The sequence below is a fragment of the Castor canadensis genome, chromosome X (assembly GCF_047511655.1).
Source record: "Castor canadensis chromosome X, mCasCan1.hap1v2, whole genome shotgun sequence".
NCBI classification, from domain to species: Eukaryota; Metazoa; Chordata; class Mammalia; order Rodentia; family Castoridae; genus Castor; species Castor canadensis.
Genome location: NC_133405.1, coordinates 129,863,574 through 129,885,797, shown reverse-complemented (window position 1 = coordinate 129,885,797; position 22,224 = coordinate 129,863,574). Strand labels below are relative to the sequence as shown.

Sequence of the window (22,224 nt, the reverse complement as noted above, 5' to 3'; positions counted from 1 at the left end):
TACCACAACAAAAATTGGAAAGAGTTCTCCAGTAATGAAGGGTTAGCTAAATAATTATGATCTTAACATGAAATATTATGTGGCCAACAAAATGTGTAAATGTTCAAAAGCTATATTGTAAGTTTTTAAGATATCACAAAATGGTGTGTGTGTGTGTATATATATATATATATATATTATAAATGTTTTTTCATTTTTAGGGTAGTCAAGAATTTATATATCGAGAGATTAAGGAAGAAACATACCAACATTTTAGCATTGGTTCTTTTTGAGTAGTAGGAATGAAGGTGATTCTTATTTTTTATCTTTTTTTAAATTTTTTATTCATGCCTTCTTGTTTTTTTAATTTGCTATACTAAAAGTGCTAATTTTAAAAGGTAAAAAGAGGAGCTGGGGTTGTAGCTCAGTGGTATAGCATGCATGAAGCCCTGGGTTCAATTCTCAGCACCAAAAAAAAAAGCTAAGAAGAAACATAAAGTATATATATTTTGAAGTTTGTGTTTCGGGAAATCAAATGCATTTCTGGCTCAAAAATCATATGATCATTTCATTATATAAAACTATTTAAATATTTTAAGCAATTAACATAACTATCAGTCTTATCTTTCTAAAATCATACCTATTGCATAAATATATTTATTTTTCAACAAATTTAATTATTCAAAATTGGTGCTTTGATTTCAAGTTAAGAACTATATTACTGTTGGGGTGAATTATATATATATATATACATATATACTTCAATATTTGTGGTGCTCTGTGTTCTCACAACTTAGCAAAGCTGAGACGATGAGGTGCTAAGTTGCGGTGACGGGCTGTCAGGCTGTCAGGCTGTCAGAGGTGCTGGAAGGTTCTGGCTTGTCCTCATTCTCCTCCATGCCATATCTAGCACTTTCTAACTGCTAACCCTGCTGACCCAAAACATCCCCAGATCCCCATTTTCAGATTCAGAGTTGTGGCTGCAGAGCTGCAGACTTCTCCACCAGCTGCGCCTGGTATCAGGGGCTGGATGTGCTTGGCATTCTAGACTAACTGGGTTGGTGACTTCTCTGATTTCTCAGCTTCTGCTTCTACAGCTCCATTGCCACAGCTGCTCCCACTTGCAAAGCCTCTCTCTTTGGGGAGCTACCTTGTGACTGCCATCTTGAAGGAATACTCAGTTAGCCAAGTAGGGAGGCAATATGAAGCAGAACTGAGGCACCTCCCAAACAACAGTCCCAGCTGAGCCCAGTCCCAGACTGCCAGCCACTGAGCGATCCCAGAGAGACCAAAGAGGAATCAGCCACTACACTGGCCAGAAACAGTGAGCCACTCAGTTTTAGGGCCGTTTGTTACTCGTTAACAGGTAATTGAACATTACATATTTCTCTGGAGTCTTCCCTCAGCTTTATCTAATTTAGAATAGAGTAACAAAGGCAAAATGACTAAACACTTTAAAACAAAACCACCAAAATTTCTAAAACTTCACTCATATGCTAATAATATAACATCTTCTTAAATACATGATAAAATTATCTTCTATTAATGCAAAACTCTTTAATTAGAAATCATTATATTGTTATTAGTCTGAGATTTATCACTGAATTCAACAAAAATTAAAAATTAACTCAACCCTCCATATAGCTAATAAAATTTGCCATATTTTGTAGGACTGAAATTTGCTTTACCTTTTAGTTTCAAATTTTTAAAAATTAAATGGGAATGTAGGATAGAACAGTTTCTTCAAAACCCTTAATTTACTCCCTACAAAATCCAGGGTTAGTGTCATTTAATACATCTACTTAACTGATGCTTTAGCCGCTTCCTCACATTAAAAAAATATTACTGTTTAACCATTACCAGGTCTGTATTTGTTTATGCATTACCACCTTACCCATCCATACACCAGCCAGCTATCAAAATATACAAATATGAACCCAGCTGCAAATCACAGTAACCCTAAAAAAGCTTCTGTTATTTCAATAATTTAAAATGGGTATCATAGAGCTCATATGTTAAAACGATTGCTTCACTTTGAGCACAGATCCTCACTGCCTAGTTCTTCTTCCTTTATGTATAATTCTAATAACTGTTTTATAGCTACTAAGTCTGCAAGACAAGAAATTGAGAGTTATAGAAGAGAAAAGCACTGTCTTGTAGCTCCAAAATATCTGCTTTCCCTGGGCATATAGCAAATCCTTGAACTTTTTACACTGTCACTTTCTGAGGCTGGTGCTTGCCACACTCCTTACTGAAAGTCCAGCAGGTCTTAGGAACGTTCACTGTGTTTGCAGGAGTGCTACCGACAGGGAAAGAAGCAAGGCAAGGTGTTTATCTGAAATTCTTTCTTTTTTTTTTCAATGTGATACTTAACTGACTAAAACCTCAACAACAATTTTAAAAACTCAGTTATCACTCACAAAGGATTTATTCTGTAAAGTTTTTGGAGGGCTGAAATTGTAGTGTGAAACAAGAGATACCATTTATAAGTTGATCTGAAAGAGAATATCATTTAACAGTGTTCTGTTTTTCTGTTTGCATGTTTTTGGTGGTACTGGGGTTTGAACTCAGGGCTTCACGTTTGCTAGGCAGCAGCTCTACTGCTTGAGCCTGTCTTCAGCCCTTTTTGCTCAGTTATTTTGCAGATATTGCCTAGCTTTTTGCCTGGGTTGACCTGGACTACAAGCCTCCTTATTTTAGGCTTCCTGCTGTAGCTTGAATGACAGGGACATGCCACTATGACCAGCTTTTTTTTCATTGAGATGGGATCTCTCGAACTTCTTTCCCAGACTGGCCTGCAAGTGTGATCCTCCTTTTATTTATTTATTTATTTATTTATTTATTTTATTATTCATATGTGCATACAAGGCTTGGATCATTTCTCCCCCCTGCCCCCACCCCCTCCCTTACCACCCACTCTGCCCCCTCCCTCTCCCCCCCACCCCCTCAATACCCAGCAGAAACTATTTTGCCCTTATTTCTAATTTTGTTGTAGAGAGAGTATAAGCAATAATAAGAAGGAACAAGGGTTTTTGCTGGTTGAGATAAGGATAGCTATACAGGGCATTGACTCTCATTGATTTCCTGTGCATGTGTGTTACCTTCTAGGTTAATTCTTTTTGACCTAACCTTTTCTCTAGTTCCTGTTCCCCTTTTCCTATTGGCCTCAGTTGCTTTTAAGGTATCTGCTTTAGTTTCTCTGCGTTAAGGGCAACAAATGCTAGCTAATTTTTTAGGTGTCTTACCTATCCTCACCCCTCCCTTGTGTGCTCTCGCTTTTATCATGTGCCAGCAATACCACTCTTGGGGATATACCCAAAAGACTGTGACACAGGTTACTCCAGAGGCACCTGCACACCCATGTTTATTGCAGCACTATTCACAATAGCCAAGTTATGGAAACAGCCAAGATGCCCCACCATTGACGAATGGATTAAGAAAATGTAGTATCTATACACAATGGAATTTTATGCAGCCATAAAGAGGAACGAAATGTTATCATTCGCTGGTAAATGGATGGAATTGGAGAACATCATTCTGAGTGAGGTTAGCCTGGCCCAAAAGACCAAAAATCATATGTTCTCCCTCATATGTGGACATTAGATCAAGGGCAAACACAACAATGGGATTGGACTGTGATCCTCCTGACCTCAGCCTCGCATTTAGCTTGGGATGACAGGCACTCACCATGTCCCTAGCTACTGGGTGAGATGGAGATCTTGCAAACTATTTGCTTGGGTTGGTCTCAAACCTCCCAATCTCAGCCTCCCAAATAGCTAGGATTACATGGGTGAACCACCAGTGCCAGGCTTAATAGCATTTTGAGGCTTTTTTTGTGTTGTTGTTTTATTTTGGTTTTGGCCAGGGGCAAGGTGACATACTTGAGTTCTAAGGTCAGGAAACAGAGAAGAAAGGGTCAAGGGTTAAGGGAGAAGAGAAAAAAGGCTTATCTCTTGTGTTGATTGCTCAGAAAGTAGTTTCTTAATCAGAAGATGGTTATTTTGGAAGTGACAAGCATGTCCTATGGTTTACACATTTTGGGAATGATAAAGTCTTAAAAATAAACACTTTGCTCTTTATTATATTACTCAAATAAAGTGACGCCTTTCCAATTATTTGGACAGTAGGATAAGAGGACACGTGCATTTTGTCTGAAATGAGAAATTATGACACTCCTGGGAATTGAGGAGTTCGGGTTTTCCATCATTGCAGAAATCTGGAGGATGCGCCAAGCTTCTTTCAATAACTTTTGCACAAATTTAACCTCTGAGTGGTCCTTCTACTGTAATCTAAGGCAGTTCTGATTTGTGGCTTTTTCTTTTTTCTTTTTCCTTAACTAGTCATCTTTGTTAAACCTGATAATCTTTCTGGATGGTAAAGTGCTGATGTGGTTCCAAGTCCCAGCTGCTGTTATCTCGGAAAATCCTCATTTATGGTGACCTTGCCCATGGGATCAAATGATGAAAATCATGCAAAGGCAAATAAGAAAGACCAGTTTAAGACACGAGTCCTTGTGTGGCTCTAAGTAAATGACTTTATGGGGTTTGACTAAAAAAAAAAAACCCTCATACAAAGGTAACAGAGGTACACTTACTGCTCCATGTAGAATTACCCCAACTAAAATTCATGACCTTTGGAGGTCCAGGTAATACCTTTTACTTTAGTGTACCTTCTCAGAGTTAAGTCCTTTGCAGCTTATTTAAAAGCTTTACTTTTGAAAATTGCTTGTTATTCCATATGTATTATTGCTAAGATAGGTCTTGAGTTCCACTGATAGCAACAATAAATGACCGAAGCCCAGTTGAAAGTGCTATGATTCATTTAATGTGTTGATGACTTCTAAACTATGAGTTTCTAACTCAGTTTATTTGACTGACTATAAATATGAAGCTTGAGATAACAGTAGGATTTTGAAAATAAAGCTAAGGGTAGGCTTTTTGCTACAATAGCATTTATTACAGTGATATATTACCTGAAAAATTACCAGAAAGAAACTGAACTTCAGCATGATTTAACTGCATGCAATTGTTCTTACTAAACTTCATGTTTATAGTTCTCGGGCCAATGGGAAGAAAACACAATTAACCATTATGAGTTCCAAAAAGATTACTGGCTTTTTTTATCATGAACTTTTACACATAAAAAGGTAAAAAAAAGTTGTATCTAGCTTTTTTTGTGGTACTGAAGTTTGAACTCAGGGCCTCATGCTTGCTATGCAGGCACCCTACCATTTGAGTCACTCCACCAGCCTTGTGTGTGTGTGTGTGTGTGTGTGTGTGTGTGTGTGTATGTGCTGGGTATTTTTGAGATAGAGTCTCTTGAACTATTTGCCCAGGCTGAACCTCCTGATCTCTGCATCTTAAGTAGCTAGGATTACAGGCGTGAGCCACTGGTGCCCTGCTTATATCTAGCTTTAATGGATATGTTTTGCTTTATTTAATGAGCTCCTCAGGAACAGTGCTAGTTTAAGAGCACAGTTACTCTCAAGTATGGTTTTGAGGATAGCCAATGAGGAACTGATTGTGTACCTTGGTACACTACAGTTGAGTTTGCTAATCTAATAGGGCACTGGTGTAAACATGAGTCTAAAGGTGAGACAGCGCCCTTCACAGAAAACTCAGGTATTATCATCACTCAGGAGAATGTCCCAAACACCAACTGTGAGCCAAATTACCACAGGGAGCCTGAGCCCTTGAAAACAGAGTGTTCCCAAGGTGACCCAGTCCAAGAGTAAATGGCCGGAGTAGCCTAGGGTTGATTCCAATCTGAAAATTTTATCTGTTTTGAAGCCATTGTGGTTTGGGTTTCCTCCAAGAAGTCAAAAGTTCTGGCCCCAATACTTTTAAATCTACCATAAACCAAGCCCCTGACCGTTGCTACCTGCTATGGCAGACTTCAGAATAATGGAAAAAGGCAAACTGCCCTCTGAGTGAGAAAGTCAGGGGTCCCTCTAGGCTGGCCTGAGATAAATGAATAAATGCTAAGATGGAGAAAGGAGACCTGGGGCTGAGAGAAGGCACGGTGTTGTACATCATCCTTTTCTTGCTCTCCTCTCTGGCCCCAGAGTTTGGCCACTCTAGAGTGAACTGCTCACACTGCTGATTGACCAAGAAGATGAGTATGACAATGGAGGACACAGAAATGAGGTGTAATGAAAGTGCAGGAAACACAGAGAAGCAAGCAGGGGTATATCGGCTCCTCAGTCCTGACATTCTTGACCACAATTTAGTGCAATACTAGGAAGCATGTCTTCCTTCTTGATTGAATCCTCAGGTTAAGGCTGGTTCTGTGTGAGGATAACTCTGACTTAGAATCTGATCTAAGTAGGCATAGGGTCTTTTTCTAGCTGTAGAAACCATTATGTCTTTTGAGCCTTGAGTTTGAATCTTTATTAGATAACATGTACGTAGTGTAACCATCTGTTAAATTAAGTGTTTGGATCAGTAAACTTTCCAGCTACCATTATCGGATACCTACAATGCACCAGACCAGGGACTGGCAAACTTTCTCTGTAAAGGGCCAGAGAGTTTTAGACTTGGGTCTACTGTCACAACTCAATTCTACCTTTATGGTGTGAAACAAGCCATAGACAATGCAGAAACGAATGGGGATGACTGTGGTCCAACAAAACTTTATGAAAACACATCTGGATTTGGCTTATTGGACATTACTTACTGTCCTCCATGCTAGGTCTGGAGTAAACTCTTAATACAGGTAACCGTACATATTCTTAAAAATTCCATGCAGTTTGCTTCAATTATTTCAGTTTCACCTAAGCTTAGAAAAGTTTAGAAATGTGTCCAAAGTCTCATAGTTAACAAGTGGTAAAGCCAAGATTCAAACTTGCATAATCTCTTTCCTGTTGTAATCTAAGGAGGGCGTTCTACTCTCCTGTGGATATAAGAGACACGTTTCTTATTTAATGTGAATTCTTTGAAACATCCTTTTTCAGAGAAATCTTTCTAAAGTTTTGATGGTGCAGGCTATGTTTATGCACATGAACAATGACAGAATTGCACATGACAGAATGTCCCTCAAGGCAGGTGTGCTGCTTCCCAAAGAATGGTGGTCTCAGCATATACTTTTCTATTCTGGCTCTCCTGCCCTTTGAGTTCCCATTGTCTCTTCTTTCTGGTGTTCTGTTTTGCCTTCCAAATCCTTAATATCTATAATGTGCTCTCTGCTATAGTATAGGAAGAGCTGAGGTTGTCAAGTCAGAACAGATCATATTACAAACTAATCTGCTACCAGTAGCTTCTGGCCTATGTATAGCTTTCATATCTCTTTTCTGTATTGTGTTGAAATATGTGAAGCTGCCATTTCTGTGGTCAAAAGTGGCAGTTTCATATGATTCAACTTAATATTAGAGGGTACAGACCCTGAGATATGTATTTTTTCTGGTGCTCATGAGATTTTTTTTTTTTTGCTTACTTTAGATTTCATGGAGGTGCTGCAGGGTGATTAAGGAAGCAGAAGGTGAGCTTCCATCAAAGTAGGCTAAAGTATAATAATTCCTAAAATCCATTATATTCTATAATTCCAGGGTCAGAGAGCTGGAAGAGTCAGACTGCCACTCCATCAGTCACCTGTACACTGAAATAGTTCTCATCTCTACTTTTCACAATTCATCTTTTCAAGAGCCTTTGCACAATTGTCCCCTCAATATTCCTTATTAGAGTGACACAAAGCAGTAAGATGACATAATAGACTGACAAGATGGTGAGTGAACTGCTCAAAAGGATGAAACAAACATGGAAAAAAACTGGAAATCAGGAAAAAAATGCCTCTCAAAACTCCTTAAATATTAGAAACTTTAAAAGTAGAGATTCATCAAAAAGGACTAAGAAACACATCACATGCTCCTCTCAGTCAAAATGGGGATTGAATTATTTTCAAGTGAGTATGCATGCTGATCTATATTTATACTTATGCTAAAAGCAAAATAAATCAGTTTTACAATGGAAGAAAAGTAAGAAACAATGAAGAAGCATTACCTGCAGATTCGAATTTGTAGGGGTAAGCAATGGGGACTTTTCATGATTCCTGAAGATAAGGAATCAAGACAGATGAAATGTTAAAATAAACCAGTAGGAACAACAGAAATTATTTGAAAAGGGCTGACAAAATTGGGTCATAATTTATTCACCAAGGAAGAGAGAAAACTTTCCAGCTCTACAGTAGATTTAAGCATTTTCTTAGGAACTTGCAGAAAATACAAGATAAGAAAATGAAAGTTTTTAATACTTACCTTGTTCTCCACCTGGACACTGTCACCTTCCCCAAGCACTGCTGTATGATGAGGTTCTATTTTTTGTTGTGCATCATCAGGCCCTATAAAAATATGTCCTGCTAACTTTAATACTTATTACAGTAAATTTATCCCATGACCACACATTTGGCCAACTACTTAGCACCATAATATTAGTCTAAATTTCAGAAATATCAGACTTAGAAAAATCTCTTGATTATATTTATTATCATTAATGTCTAAAACTGGTTGCTTTTCAATGTAGTAAAAAACAGGCAGGTGAATCCTGATTATGTTTTCATTTATACTTTGAATGTCATGTCCAAATAGCTCAATTGATAAGCAATGTCCTTGGCAGTACATGTTTATAAGAGTGATGCCTTGAACCTTACAAGAAATAAAGAGGCTGGAGGCATGGCTCAAGTGGTTGTGTGCTTGCCTAGCAAAATGAAGCTCTAAGTTCAAACCACAGTATGATAAAAAAAGAGAAATAAATAAGCATACTTAGGAATATTGTCAAATGCCATCAATGATTCATTTCAAGAAGTATTTATTGGGCACATCCAACTGCCTAGTGCTAGGAAAATACAAAGCTATTCAAAAGATTCCTTACATACAAATAATTCAAAATCTTATTGGGGCCAAGTAAATATATCAGAGAATTCAACTGAAAAATGAGTAAGTTGCATAGCTATTGAACAGTAGCTAGTGAACAATGAATAAAGTCCTGTTCTAAATGTTGGTGGGGAATTTTTTTCAGGATGAGTAAGTTTTCATTCCTTCTGTACCAAGGCTCACAGATAAAATAATAATAATAATGATATTAATTCTTAAAGGTAACAAAGTTTATTGAGAAAACAGGCACATTCAGGTCTAGAGCCCCTGGAATTTGTTGTGGAAGAGATAAGATTTAATAGAGTTCTGCAAGATTAGATAGATCTTCAAGAGCCAAAGCTGGGAAAGGAGCTCTGGACAAGAGGACAGATAGCAAAGGTAGTGTGTGGGCATTTCTGGGGAAATTGAACCTTCTACCATTTCTCAAACATTCTTATGGGAAGAATGATAGAAATGTAGGCTTGCTTTGGATCAAGAAAAGCCTTGAAAGTCATGCTTATCCATGTAAAAACAATAGTCCTGGTAGGTGTTGTGAGAGAGTGTGTGTGTGTGTGTGTGTGTGTGTGTAAACAATCAGATCTATGTTTTGGAGAAATAATTCTGCAAGGAAAGCATAAATCAGAAGGGGCAAGACCGATCATAGGCTGACCTGTTAAGAGTTTGCTGCAATAGTCTAAGTGAAAAATGAATTATAATCTGAATTGAGAGGGCAGAGGACAGAAGTAGAAAGACATGGAGATGAGAAAGGAAGAGAGGAAGAAAGAGAAAGAGGGAGGGGGGACAGAGGGGGAGAGAGAAGGAAGGAAGGAAGGAAGGATTTGGCAGTGATGGGAGAGAGAAGAGGCTAATTTAGTGATTCTCTTTAGGAGAGAAAACATGTAGTGACCTGATGATTCTAACAGAGGAAAATGGAGAATGCAGAGGCCAAGCTGGGTTAGAATAGCCACAGGGAGACCATAAACAGGGAGTGAGATTTGCACTAGGTCTTCCAATTATTCTAAGGGGAGACACCTGCATGACATTTTGGGATATAGATAAAGGCAATTCATTCACTTGACACCCTGAAGCTAAAGTTTATAACCAATAAGAAAGTGCTTATTTATTTACTTATTTATTTTTGGCAGAACTGGGGTTTGAAGTAAGGGGCTTACACTTACTAGGCAGGTGCTTACCACTGAGCCATGCCCTCAGTCCCTTTTATTTATTAATTTGATTTATTTATTTTTTGGATAGGGTCTTATGTTTTTGCCTGGCTGGCTTCAGACTGTGATCCTCCTACCTAGGCCTCCCACTCCCACATGGTATGCAATTATAGATGCGTACCATCACACTTAGCTTGCTAACTTTTGCCCAAGCTGGCCTGGAACTGTGTTCCTCCTGATCCCCATCTCCTGAGTAGCTGAGATTACAGGTGTTTGTCACCATGTATGGCACTGGAAGTATATATTTAAATAAAAACAATATCTTGAGGAATTATTACGGAAGTATAATTTGTGAATTTGGGGTGTACTGGTTGGAGTCAAAACATATTTTCTAGAGAAGTCTTCCTTCTCACCTCCACTTTGGAGATAACTTGTATGAGACAGCAGGGTTCCTGCTGATGGTTACAAACATGATGTAGGATTCTGATAGAGCAGGAGTTCTAGGCCTGGAATCAAGGTGCTCCACAGGATTCTGCAGACAGAGTTCAGGGTATGTGTGGGCTTGGACCAGAGACAAATTACAGATAGATTTTCTTTAATGCCTAATTAAGAAAAAGGTTTTCTTCTGGCATAAATGTAGCCAACAAACCACAGTAATATTAGTTGGACTGATCACTGTCTCCAGTAGAAATCACAGATGGCTTTATATCATGTTACAGTGTTGTATGTCTTTCAATATATAGTTTATGCCAAGTAAGACTTAGAACTTAGAATAGACTTGCTATTAGTCCATGTTATTTTGAAAATCATTAGAGAAGCAAACACATAACTATATCAGAAACTTGTTTTTATTAAAATTTTAATAATTTCACCAAATTCAAAAACTTTATGAGGGTGGGCTTGGCAGAGGTCTAAAAAAATCCATGATACAAAAACAATTTTAAAAAATCCCTGTCCCAGAGGGAGTGGTATGCTAGCTAATGTTTAACAACTGGCTATCTGGGATAAGGGGGAGAACAAATCTGAGTTTAGTGTGTGCCAATTTCCGTGACATAAATACTTCCACTTCAGCCAGTTTCAAGCTACCAATGTAAGTGAGGTCAGGTAAGTGGTATACAAACAGCTCCTGCAAGCTGGAAAGAGCCAGCCCCAGCATAATGAAAGGTTTCTCTGTCAAAGATATAGATCAGCAGGTGGCACTGAAGTGAATGATGGATCTTCAATGATTTTCCACTTATGCAGGGATTTGGCAATAAAAGTCTGGGAATAAAAGAAGAATCCCATTTAAAGGTGGGTAATATTTTAAACTATGATACAGAACAGCATTTTATTAGGTGTGCTTTACTGAGATTTCCTAGATGCAACAAACCATGTCTTTAACTAATTCCTATAATATACCCATTACCCACGTGGTCCACTCCTGGCCCCTAATTTTGTTAGGTAGGATGTTTCATGATAATGTTTAGGGTAAGCTGACAAAAGACAGCACTCAAAAATAATACTGAATTAGTGTTTGTCTACATCTATCAGAGTGGCTTGCTTGATTGCAGTATTCATTGGTTTGTGAAGAAATCTTAATTTAGAAACAAAGAGTTTGGCTTGTCCAAATGGCTACAATCCTAACCCTGTATGTGATGCAACTACTGATGTAAGAGAGGGATTATGGTGCTGACAGTGAAGGAGTCATTTGAATGTTCCACCCTAAGGCACACCTTTCTTATAGACACTGGAGTCAGATTTGCAGTTCATAATGTTAAGTGTACCTTTAGCTTTTGTGTTATCATATGACTTTTTGGGGTAGTACTGGGGTTTTAACTCAGGGTCTCACACTTGCTAGGCAAGTACTTCACCACTCAAGCCACTCTGCCAGCTCTATGAAATCTTTAAAACGGGGTCACAGAAAGCAAAGACTGATTCCGTCTTATTTCCAGGTCATGTCTATGATATTTCACCCATCTGGTTCTCTCCTAAACCTAAAATAAGTCTCAAAGAAAATATATCTTATTGTTTCTGACTACTTTCAATTATTAAGAGAGCCAAATCAGATAATAAATAGTTTCCATTGGGAACTTGTGCCAAGAATGTTAAATCTAATAGTGCAGCTAAGGAAAATTTAACAAAAAACAATGTAATTGCAAAAAAAATTTTTTTTCCAAAACAGTCGTAAAAGGGCAAAATACTTTAAAACCTGTTTTAAGGTTAGGTGCTATATCTTCAGTGTGTGGTTGATTGCTATATATCCCTTTTGCACCTTTCTTTTTCTTCGTTTTGTAAGAACTGCTGTCCCACTTAGTCCCTATTCCACAATGTGTGTGTACTTCCATCACAGAGTTTGGCATCATCAATTTTATATGTGTAGTTGAAGTCCTTTTATCTGATATGATAGAGATTGCTAATCGAAAGATAATCAAACTGCCTCAAAGATTTTATTCCAAAGTGTGAAAGTGTGTTCGTTTCTGAATTTTTATATATACAGTTAAGGTGGGTCTGCTGGCTGGATCAAAGCATCATCTTTCTTTTTAAAGTATACCCATCATGCACCACCTAAATCCTCTCAGATTATTACTTTCCCCTAATCTCTTACTGTCATCTCTCTCATACTAATCCAAAGGCATTTTCTGTAGCACTTTATTTTTGCAAAGCATTTGTCTTAGTTGTTCTAGAATAGTACCTCTTTTCACACTTACTTTTATTAGGTTACATATTATTTAATTAAATTACATAACTGCAATTATTGGTGCAAGTGGAACTAACAAATGGAGAACAAACCCAACTGTCCTTGAGTCAGCTACAGCTCAGCTGGTGAGAAAAGCCGATCATCCTGGGTGTTCAGGCACTGATTTCAAGGTGTCCACCACAGAACAGATAGTACTGGTCAAGTCAGTGCATTGTGTTACTGGGAGTCAATTAAAAGGGCTTCTGGCAAACATGTGTTTCCCTAGCTTTACTGTAAGATCCAAGGACTGTGTCAGACTTCTGAATACCACTTAGCATCAGCAACAAACGGTTGAGCACAAAGTAAGCATAAATAGCTACTTGTTTCATTAAGTGTGAACATGTTACTGCCTTTGCATGCCAGTCAGCTTTGTGTCAGTAACCACAGACAAATGTTTTTAGATTTTTAAATGCATTTTTAAGCACCAGTGGTATACTTGGTATTGGTCCTTTTAGGGAACTAGCATTGAAACTGATAAACTATCCCAAGCTTCAAGGACACAGGACAAACTCATACACCCTTTTGCTGTCTGCATTAATGTGTAGTATAATTCTAGTAACAGCTGCAGGAAGGGATTCAGTATTAATATCTGAAGAATCTATTAGCTTTATGACCGTGTCATTTTTATTTTCTTTCTAATTCTTTTTATCATATACTGCATAGACTCCAGGTGAAGGATGGCCAGAGGACTTTCTGCCTCTGTAAAGACTGCTGTCAAAGGCTTCTGTCATTCAACAATCAGCCGAGAAGGCTCCCCATTGTTGGAAAAAGCAAATGTACCAAAATTCACGAAGATCCTTGAAAGGCATAAAATGAATACTTTCAAATGAGTATTTTCTTTCAATAAGAAAATGCTAGTTTAACTCATTTCAGCTCTGTTAGCTCCTTTTCTTCAGGGTGTCATTAGAGGACAGGTACCTGGCCTCATTGTACTTATTTTGAACTTTAAAATGTCTGACCAGCCTTGACAAGCAGTTAGATGTCTGGCATTTTCTGTCAATCAAAACTCCACCTATTTGTAATCAAACTAAACCCACTGTTGTCCACTTTTAAGTACTTCCCATATTAATTAATATTGTAATATCTCTCTTAGATTTCTACTTTATATACTCTCCCCAGATAATTTTCTCAGCCCAAATTGCAGATTATTTATTGTAGCACAACATACTAATTATATATATTTATAGCATCTCCTTTTAGCAGAATGGAAGTGCTTGACATCTTGAAAAAGACAATTACTTGTTTATCTGTTCCTGCCACAAGTGTTGGTGCCATTCTAGTTTTATAAGTAAGATAAAATTGAGGCAGTAAAGTTAAAAAGCATTTTCTGGATTCTCTATAAATGTTATAAGTCAGTACACATTCAATAGCTAATCTGTTTTTCATTTCCTTTTCTCTCATGATTTGTTTTTGCCCTTTTGTCTTTCTCATTAACACCTCTATTAAGGGCTGGGTAGGAGGAAGGGAAGGAGATAAAATTCAAATGAGGTCATTTGGCCAGTCATTCACTGATTAACACAAAGTCCTAAGAGGCCAGTTTTGTGAACTGGATTTGCGCCGAAGTCCAGTTTACTCTGGACAGATGCAGTTTCACTCCAAGGCTACAGACCACAACCCTATCTGCTGACAGACGTTTTACACCCGGGGCCCATGGTCACAAGGGAGAACAAGGTCAGTGAGTAGAGATGACTCAGGAAAACAGTGCCTCACTTCAAGAAAAACAAGTGGATGTATAAAAGATGCAGAGATTCAGCTAAGAGATGCAGAGCTTTTCACTTATTAGCTTCTGGGACTAAAGGTCTGTAAGGAAATAAGTTAAAAGGATGATTATTTGTTAATCCTTCTCCCCCCTCCACCCTCTACAATGTTATTTAAACCCAAATCAGTTGTAGGCTTTTGTAGAGCCAACAGGCTAATAAAGGTCATTAGTCTTTTCTAATGGCCGAAAAACATTAAAAATAGTATTTCATGATACATGAAAGATAAAAAATTCACAAAAAATCTTATTGAAGCAGCCACCTGGTTTGTTTATATATTGTCTGTGGCTGCTTTTGGGCTACACAGGAGAGTCGAGTGGTTGCAGTTGACACTGTGTGGCCTAGAGATGAAAATATTTGCTATCTGGCCCTTTGCAAAAAGTTTGCTTCCCCTTGCTTTTTCTTCTTCTGTACAAACATTTCTGGAATCCTTGCCACTTTAGGATTCATGTGCTTTCTTCATTACCTTTCATTTGTGCAGATTATTTTGTTGCTCTTGAAATCATAAATCAGGGGTGCTACCTCCATAAAAATGTTTTTCTCTCTATTTTTATAAAGAACTATGTGATTCTCAGATTTTTTTAGAAGGTGATAAAAATAAATGATACCTATCTCTTCCAGATGGTTAATATAGTTTGATGTGTGTGCACAGAGACTGAAAATACTACTACTAGATTTTTTTTCATACTTTCTTGAATGCTAAAAGTGAATTTTTCTTTTGACTTATAATTGAAATGCTATTCAGTGAAAGAGGAATCAAGTCCATTTATACCAAATTAAGAATAAGTTCAAAATACTGTCCTATCCAGAAATAAAGTCTTGGGCAAGTGAATTCCCTTTTTAGAGAATATGTAGAATGTTTTAAATAAATTATTCTGGGTATGGTCTTGTAGCCCTGAGCAGATGTTATTAGCAAGCCACCTGTCTTGGAGTTGAGAGTGTATTGCCCAAGGAGGTGACCATGTTAAAACACCAGGAAGTTTATTGCTGGCATCCCTGCAGGAGTCGGGTGGAGAGCACCTAAACCCAGAGGGTCTCAGAAAATGGGGTTTCTAAGCCTGTACCTTGGGATGCCACAACCCATCCATGCTGCTCATCACTGTCTGTGGGGATGGGTGGGAGGAAGGAAGACTGGTTCTCTTCCTTTCAGTTTTCTCAGAATCACAGCTAAACACCCATACTTCTGATGGAAGGAATTTCTCTGAGGGGAGATCCCAGCAAACAGCAGTACAGAGGTCAGGAGAGTTAGTCAAGAATGGAAAGCAGACAGTGAAGGGTGTCTCATCAAGCACATGCCCACTGTAAGTGGCTTGGGCATACTCCCACCAGGAAACTCTAGGAAAAGGTTTTCTACGGGCCTCTGAGATATCCTACCAGAAGGTCAGGTAGCTTCCAGAATGCTCATTCTCCTGTGCTTTCATCCTGCCTGACTGGTGCAGACAGCCTTCCCAGATTTCAGAAAAAGCAGCACAGATAGTGGCAGTTAGGAGTTGGCATTGAGACAGTAAGGCCCCAGGGGGGTATGGATTGGGCACTAATAGCACCTGCTACATCCATATCCTGCCAGCCCCACAGGTAGCCTTTTTCCAGAACACACAGGTACTTCTAGGAAGACAGGAAAGGTGGGAATGGATGCAGGCAGGAGCCAGCCTGCTTTGCGTGCTTTTTTCTCCTATCCTCTGTCCCTTAGCTCTATTGTAGCAGGTTGGCTAAGGGATTTAGACTTGGAAAGACAAGATGTTGTGCTCTCTGCATTGCTATTGGACATAGAGTATAAGGTGGGGCATGGTGACTGGGACTGAGGAGCCCTCAGGCCAACCAATGCATATTCTTAGCAAATGAACAACTTCCTTTAGATGAACAACTTCCTTTAGATGACATGTTCCTCGTCTATAAAATCAGAGTTAATTGGTTCTCTAACATCCCTTTCTCAATAAGCAACACATATACAACCCTTAGAACAGGAGAAAAACAACTCTGAGCTATCGGGGACTGCTACTTCACCTTCCACCTCCCAGAAGATAGATTCCTGCTCCCATTGGAACCATTGAAGCTCTCTGTTTATCAGTATGGATGTCACCAGCCTCTTAGTGAGGTGTCAACACACATAATCATGCCTGGACCTTTTGTTCATATTCTCCTCCCTCACTGAACATTCTGGAAGCTGTGAGGCACTCTGGCCTGGGTGTTTCTGTGTTCCTGGGATAAAGAGAGGGCTGGTGTCAGAAGGAAGGAGGCATTGTATTGAAGTAAATAAAATAGTTTAAGTCTGCCTCTTATTCCTTCAGCAAATTAAATTACAATCGAACCCATAACTTACCAATATACACATCTCCAGATATCGTATAAATGAAGCTTGTCCACCCTGGAAAGGGACCAAGAACATTAAAATGTTAGTGTCTATAATGCCAAAAGGAATGTGTGCACGCACACACATACACACACACACACAAATATAAATTGTATACATATAACAAATGCAGAAGAAAAAATTTGGAGATAAAATCCTTTATTTTCTTTTAAATACGTATTTTAAGATTCAAGTTCTGTGAGTTGTTTAAAACATACATTCATAATCCTCTCTTTCTTTCCCTTTCCCACTTCCTTCTCCTTCCCCTTCTCTCTCTTCCTCTCCCCCTCCCCCTCCCTCTCCCTCTCCCCCTCCCTCTCCTCCTCCCTCTCCTTGCCCCCTCCCCCTCCCTCTCCCTCTCCCCCTCCCCCTCCCTCTCCCTCTCCCTCTCCCTCTCCCTCTCCCTCTGACACAAAGAACTTCCAGGGATACTCCTGAACCTAAATGATTTAGCTCCAATGTTTAAGAACTACCTAAAGCAGACAGTGGACAATGCCCTTGGCATATCTATATGCCTAAAGTTATGTTAACCAACAAATTGTTTCAAATTCTTTTAGTTCTAACATCATGCTATTAACTGCAACACTCCAATCTGGCTTTATCTTTAGTTTGTTATGCCTGCAGGTAGTCTGAAGTGTGAATAATGCTACAAGTATGCTTTTTGTACTTAGCTGAATTCTAGTTTCCAGTGGACTCATTCTTTTTATCTGTTTTAAAATAGAGCATGCATCAATTCCAGGGATGCAAAATCTTTGGGGGGATTAATGAGCTTCAGATGGTCTGTGAACTCCCTGGAACTGTCCACATGAGTTTTCAAGAGAAAGGGTACATAGCATTTATCAGATTCCCACTATGACCCATGGAGTCAAGAGCTCAGAACCAGCAAGAGTCTATATCATTTGCATTCTCAGCACCAGTCCCCTCCCACCAATTTGCATGACTATTTATGTATTGTACCCATGGCTCAGAAGAGATGCTAGGTTTCCACGAGAAATATCAACCTAGAAATGGCAAGCTCAAAACAGAATGAGGATATCACTGCATGCGCCTTCACTGGAAAAGACCTGGAAAGTGAATGCAGGGTGGAGTTCATGGCTAGAAGGCAGGCCCCAGAAGAGTCTGGATTAACAACATGGTGACAGAGTAAATGAAAGCAGGCACAGAAAGAGAAAGGAGGACAAAATATACTGTAAGGATGTGTTTGTGATGGTGGAGGGTGAGTAGAAGCACATGAGTGGCACAAAAGGACAGTTATAATGATAAAATTTGACATAAACCGAGACTCATGAAGAAAATCTGAAGGCTAACCAAACAAACACACTTGGGTGATGACAGAGTTTTTGCTTTCCTATTCCACAATTTTTGCTGAGATTTTACTAGAATAAATTTAAACCCTCCAGAAGTAATGTTATTTATTCATAGTGCACTCACTCTTTTCCTTCCTTATTTAGTCTTTCAAGCTCAGTTTACCATCACTTACTGAACCTTTATATGGACATGCATTGTGGGGGGGAGATAGGAATAAGGCCCAGAAAGGGATGTTCACGCCATACAACTTTGGGGAGGGAGGGTCAAGGTAGATGCTGAGCACACATGCTAACAATTTATAGCCTGATTGTTCAAGTCTTGTCTGGATGGGCTGACTCTGCTAGCACACTTGTTTCTCTGGGTTCTAATGGATGCTCAGCTTTCCCAGGCCTATTTAGCCTGACTTAGAGTTATACTCTACAACAAAATCCCTTTCTTCTTGGAATTTTCTTTTTCTTTTATCTTTTTTTTTTTTTTTGCAGTACTGGGGTTTGAACTCAGGGCCTACTCCACCAGCCCTTTTTTGTGATGGATTTTTTTCGAGATAGGGTATCACAAACGATTTGCCCAGGCTGGCTTCAAACTGCGATCCTCCTGATCTCTGCTTCCTGAGTGGCTAGGATTAAAGATGTGAGCCACCAGTGCCTGGCTTGAATTTTCTTTTTCAAAGTGCTTATAAGTACTTTTTTTCGGCTTATAAAAAAGTAACTAAGGGTACAAAAGCATAGAACATCTAAACTGTAAATCTTTCTGCAATTCTTATACCTTCCCTTATATGAGTATCGTTAGTAATTTGATTTTTGTACTTTCAGGGTGTTTTCCTTTACACACCATACAAAATTTACTTAAAAGCTAAAACAAACCCCATGTTCTGTTTTGAATACCTTTCCATATCAAGTCATAGAACAGTAATTCCTCCTTGGGAAGACTGCACATTGTAAGGATGTATTATAATTCATATAACCCATCCCCTCTTCAAGGGTTCAAGGTATTAAAAATTATTTCCACATTTTTTTGAAAACCTCAAAGCTCTCAACTGCTTGACTGATTTTTATTTTGAATCATTTTAATTATTCTAATCTTTTTTCTCCTCTACCTCCTTTGGTTCCTACTTTTTTCTCTAAGCAGATATCTAGCTGACACATAATTGCTTAGGTCTGTGTTCTTTGCTTTTTAAATCTTTTTTACAGGACCCAGAAGGGCAAAGCATTTGCTTACAGGAACACCATGCCAGTTTCTTAAGTGCATTCACCTATTTTTACTCCTTGTTAGTCTATTAAAACACAGAGTCTGTCTTTGCCTGGTATAACATAATTTGTGTTGCTAGTTGGAAATCATAGCGTTTTAGAAGTAATGGAATAGGAACAGTGGAGCAATTTCCTTTCTATCTTCCTTAGAATAATTCCCACTTGTACTTGCTTCTCTTAAATCTGGTTTAATTTCCATTAAGCATTGTTTCTTAAGGCTACCAAAAAAGAAATAAATGCAAATTGTGTGGATGCATACTATATGTTTATGAACATACACATTTTTAAAAAAAATTACTTCTCTGCTAAAAGTAGGATTGCATTAGTCACAGGCTCCCCTGTGAGACTTTCAGTCCTCTTTCTTCTCTCAACTCACCTCCCACTATTATGTCCTGTACCCGGAAATGATGCCATCCTCAAATTTTTATTGGTCTGTCAAAGGTCACATACCCTATATTTTCCTTTCTTCTACAAATATAATATGATTGCCAAGCTACTGTCTCTGAGCTTCTGGGAAGCTCTCCTCTGCCCTTAGGCAGTAACTAATACAATGAGTTAGGGTGATTATATTTTTTCTGCCCCCTCCCACAGGATGGTTGAGTCAGCAACACATAGAAGTAAGATCTTCTTTACTCAAACATAAAAAATGCACAATGCTTCTTTTAAATAAGTAAGTCATTTTATGGGGCATTTGCTCTCATTTCCAGGGAGGTTCCTAATTCTGGCAAACATCCCTAGTGCGAACTTTCTTCATCCTACATTCCTTAGCTTAATCTAGATAGTTGTCCTCCTATCTCAGTTTTAGAGTGTTTTATTCCACTGAATTTTCAACTACCCCTTATGCATGTATGTGGAGAGAAAGTAGTCGAAAAACATGACCTGATGACACATGGAATCCACAGCAGAGATCAGCTTTGAAAAGGAAAGGAGACAAGGCAATAGGATTAAGAAAAGAATGCACCTTCCTCCAAATCTGGGTCACCCTGGTTGTGAGACCAAAAAGTAACCCTGTTTCCTAACAGCCTGGCCCAGAAGTCCCTGCATTCAGTTTCTTGACCTAACACCTGGCCTCCTGGGATAGGAGTCACACATGCCTGATCCTCTCTTCCTCAGTACATCAAATTATTTGTCAATTTTTATTTTGAAATAATTTCAGATCAGGGAAAGTTACAAAAATACTACTGAGAATTACTGCACAACATTCACCCAGATGCCTTGAAAGCCAACTATCATGCATGCTTTCTCATTCTGCTATAAATAAGTCATTCTTCTTCTTTCTGAAATATTTCAGGGTAACTTGAAGATGTGATACCTCTTACCCTGAAATAATTTTATATATGTATTTCCTAAAAATGAGGATATTTTCCTACAAAACCATAGCACTCTTGTAAAATAAAATGAATTGCTCTTGTAAAATACAATAAAATAAACTTTTAAAATAAAATGAAGAAGACATGGCTTCTTTTCTTTTTTTCCCCTTGGAGGTAAACGTAGAAGCAAAAATATATTGACAATTTTAAGAGGGTACATTAGTTTTCTGTTGCCGCCACAACAAATCACAATCACATTATTCTGCTTGTGCTGTCACAACTCCTTGTCTCCCTCACTCCCATCTCCCTCTTTTGTATATACAGACTCTTATGATGACATAGTGCCCACTTCAATCATCCAGGCTAATCCCTGGGTTTAGTCAGCTTTCCATTACTGTAAGAAAATACCTGAGATAAAAAGGAGAAAGTTTATTTTGGCTTATGGTTTTAAAGGTGTCAGTTCATAGCTGGTTGGTCATGTCACTTTTGGGCCTGTGGCGAGGCACTACATCATGGCAAAAGTGCACAGTAAAGGAGGCCACTCACCTCACCACAGCTGGAATGCAAAAAAAGAGAAAAAAAGGGACCAGGATCCCAATATCTCCTTTAAGGGCACATTCCCAGCAGCCTAAATTCCTTTCACTAGGCCCCTATCTCCTAGAGTTTCCACCACCTCCCAATAGTACTACAGGATGGAGACTAGGCCTTCAACACACGGACCTTTGGGATATTCAAGATCCAAACCATAGCACTCTCCATCTTGAGAGCCTTAACTTAGTCTCATCTGCAAAGTCCCTTTTGCCATGGAATACACAGGCAGGTTCTGGGAATTAGGACACACATATCTTTTGAGGGGCAATATCCTGTCTATCACAGAAGGGTACACTGTATGTTGTCTAAAGAAATTTTGTTATTGATCTACATATACTATAAAGAAAAGTTATAAGGTAAGGGAATCAAAAAGCTCACAAAATCAACTTTCCACGCCATAGTAGTTCTTCATTTTAGATATTCCAAATCGTGTTTTTAAAGCACCCAGAAACAGAGGTTCTATGCAAGAATTTGGCTATGAAGGGCCATATTTTGATACAGCCAGTCAGAAGACAAAGAGGACATGAGGACCAGAAGGCATAGGTTTCATGGAAAGGATTAATATTTTCCTAGAAATTTAGATTTATGTCCTTCACAATGAATAATAACGGTGCTATCTGTACATCAACTTACCGCAAGAAAAATCAGATTGCCTTGCAATAGATGGCAAAATTCACTGCAACCCCCCCATTCTTATTTTAGCCAAGAGATAATATGAAAAACGTGTGGCCAATGTGAAAGGAATCTGGTACTGTCAGAAACTCAACAAATTGGATTCTTTGTAAGTGATGCACTGTCCAGCTCATTCCTGACACCAACTGTCTTCCAAATCACCAGTGCATGAAACATCTGTTTTCTGCAAGATTAGCACAACCCAACGGAAATGTGCCTAGCCTGAAGGAAAGAAAAAGATGGTAAAAATCGATTCTAATGCTATTTATGGGAAGGAATTCAGATAAAA

General features: G+C 38.6%; 2 protein-coding genes across 9 annotated transcripts in view; one reads left to right on the top strand and one right to left on the bottom strand.

Annotated features, from left to right (window-relative positions):
• Positions 1–22,224, bottom strand: part of Pir (pirin) — a 93,280-nt gene that overhangs the window by 4,946 nt on the left and 66,110 nt on the right. For 5 of the 8 annotated variants that reach the window (XM_074064450.1, XM_074064452.1, XM_074064453.1 and 2 more), the window contains 2 exons: positions 16,778–16,822; positions 8,228–8,310 (listed from right to left, as the gene is read on the bottom strand). In XM_074064450.1, the coding sequence (XP_073920551.1) occupies positions 8,228–8,310; positions 16,778–16,822 (128 nt within the window). Of the gene's footprint in view, positions 1–8,227; positions 8,311–10,814; positions 11,245–16,777; positions 16,823–22,224 lie in introns of those variants that run through there. The other 3 variants (XR_012444660.1, XR_012444661.1, XM_074064455.1) reach the window with 2 other exon arrangements.
• The window catches only part of Bmx (BMX non-receptor tyrosine kinase), a 140,154-nt gene continuing 129,073 nt past the window's right edge, over positions 11,144–22,224 (top strand). The window contains exon 1 of the mRNA XM_074064446.1: positions 11,144–11,274. The gene's annotated coding sequence lies outside the window, so the exon portion shown is untranslated. The remainder of the gene's footprint in view (positions 11,275–22,224) is intronic.